The 2,186-nt window shown below is 39.2% G+C and overlaps 1 protein-coding gene across 1 annotated transcript; it reads right to left on the reverse strand.

The window, feature by feature from the left end:
• Positions 1-452: 452 nt before the first annotated feature.
• Positions 453-1,715, reverse strand: LOC145836735 (kelch-like protein 38). Its single transcript, XM_082944513.1, has one exon. It carries the CDS (start codon positions 1,713-1,715, stop codon positions 453-455), a length of 1,263 nt encoding a protein of 420 aa, XP_082800639.1.
• Positions 1,716-2,186: the final 471 nt, after the last annotated feature.

The following is a 2,186-nucleotide window of genomic DNA, read 5'->3' on the forward strand; positions in this document are numbered from 1 at the left end:
CATACGTTATGAATTTCCTTAATATAAGACTATTTGAAATATAAAATAACTTATGTTTAACTTTTTGATTAAACCTGTAGGTATTTAATTACTGTACGCATGAAGCATTGATCAACCTATTTTATGTTCTATGGACTAATTTTAAATGTTACAATTAGACAATTAACACAAATAACTGCTTAAATTTTATAAGGCTGTTTACGATTTGGATCGTTGTATTGGCATGATAATCTGCCTTGCAATTAAATATTTGACTTCGAGTAAAGTTTAACTAATTATGATAGATTTGCAAGTACACTACAAAAGCAACATTAGATAACTAATTACCGTTATAAATAATGAAGTATTTATTTAACTCTTCAGAACAAAGAAGCTTTTGAATCGAAAATTTTTACGCTGAAGTAGGTGTAATCATAGGCATTTTGAAACACTTTTGGAACAATTATGATTTTTTATAAAGATAACAGAGGTACTTTGGTACAAGAAAATCCTCCCAGTTCTTCAAAGACTCCACAAGACTCCATCGACCATTTTTCGGTTTCAAAGTCAAGAACTACAAAGTTTTTTTGACGTTTGAAAAAAAATAAAAGTTTGTTTCCGCACGAAACAGCGTCGGCGGCAGTAAGAGCAAACATATCAAATATCGGAGGATCTCCGAGCATAACAAACTTTTTGCAAACCGAATCGTAGACTTCACTTGAGAATAAGTTTGTATCGATAACGAACAGCCTGTTTTGGCCGACGACCAAACTGTGTAAGCATCTTCCTTTGTTCATTGTTGGCAGGTAGGTCCACGAGTTGTCCACATGATCGAAGACCTCAGCAGTGTTTGCGCAACGTCGTTTATGCCCGCCGCAAACGACGATCCTGCCTTCAAAGACTGCGCACGCCGATAAAACTCTCGGTTCGTTGGTGCTGCAAACTTTCCTGAAATCGTGACTTTTCGTGTTGAACTCGGTGCAAGAGTTGCTTTCGTCTCGGTTTTCGTGGTCTCCCCCTATAACGTAGATGCTGCCCATGAATGAAGTGACGCAAAAGCCGCGGACTTTTTCGTTCATGTCGGCCACCACACTCCAAGCGTTGGCGGCAAACGAATACTTTTCAACGGACGTTATGCAAGCATCATCCTTATCAATCCCGCCAAAAACGTAAACTTCGCGGTTTACACAAGCTACCGCTTTCCTCAGATTTCTTTCTTCGATTAGAGGCGGTAGGGTTGTGACGGCAAACGAGTTGTTTGCTGCGATCATGCGAACATCTCTCATAGCGTCGTACAAGTCCAGATAAGCTTTGCTGCCTCCGCAGACTAAAATGCCAAAATTGCTCTGGTTGCAACACCTGCCCTCGATCGTGGGTTTGTCTGAACGGCTGCTGTTTTTATCTTTTATAACTTTTTTTATAAAACTTACGCACTCGTCATTGGTTGAAAAAAATGAGTTTTTGTTCAGGATGAAGTTAAAAGCTGCAACTGACAACAAGGAAAGGCGAACGCTTTGCAAAATCGATCGCGCGTGCTCACCGCGTTCAGCCGGTTTGTGGGCGAGCCACGCTTCTGCCGCATCGAACACCTGCAGCTCTGAATCGACGTGCAGCTCCGAGCTGAGAAGTATCTTTTCCACGCAAGCCAAGTCCAGTTCCAAAAAGTTTTGAGAGCCGGCGACCATTGGGAAGCAGCGCTCGATGAAAAGCAGCGCGAATTCCGACAGCTTCGGCATGTTGAAAAGGTGGGATAAGCGGTAGTAGAACGCTGCGTTGTCGGCATCAATCTTCTTTTCAAATGCTTGCAGATTTCAAATTGCTTCGCTTCGTTCGGCAACCTCTTGTTCGCTTTCAAGCGCTGCATGATGTTTTTCGCGTCAGATTTTGCGATTCCTGTTATTTAAAAAGTTTAGGATTTCGAATAAATAAAAACAGAACGGAAAACCTGTTTCATACTTTATAAACATATGTTATAAACCATACGTAAACTTAAAACTAGGCAGGTTATTAGGAAATCTGCTTAGAGAATACCTTATTTAGAAATTTAACTTACATTTGTTTAACTTAAAAAAAATTAGTTGAAATACTACTTAAGAGATACAACTCTGTAGACTTTAATAAAGCCAGTGGTAGTTTACTTTAACCTAACTTAAATAAAACTGTTGAAATCAAGTAAAATTTAAATGTAGCTTATTTATAATTTAATA

Source organism: Thalia democratica, chromosome 5 (genome assembly GCF_965202585.1).
Source record: "Thalia democratica chromosome 5, ktThaDemo2.hap1.1, whole genome shotgun sequence".
Taxonomy (NCBI): domain Eukaryota; kingdom Metazoa; phylum Chordata; class Thaliacea; order Salpida; family Salpidae; genus Thalia; species Thalia democratica.

What these genes read in the sequence shown, in the direction of transcription:
- LOC145836735 (XM_082944513.1), bottom strand. Translation starts at nt 1,715, where the DNA reads ATGCCGAAGCTGTCGGAATTCGCGCTGCTTTTCATCGAGCGCTGCTTC.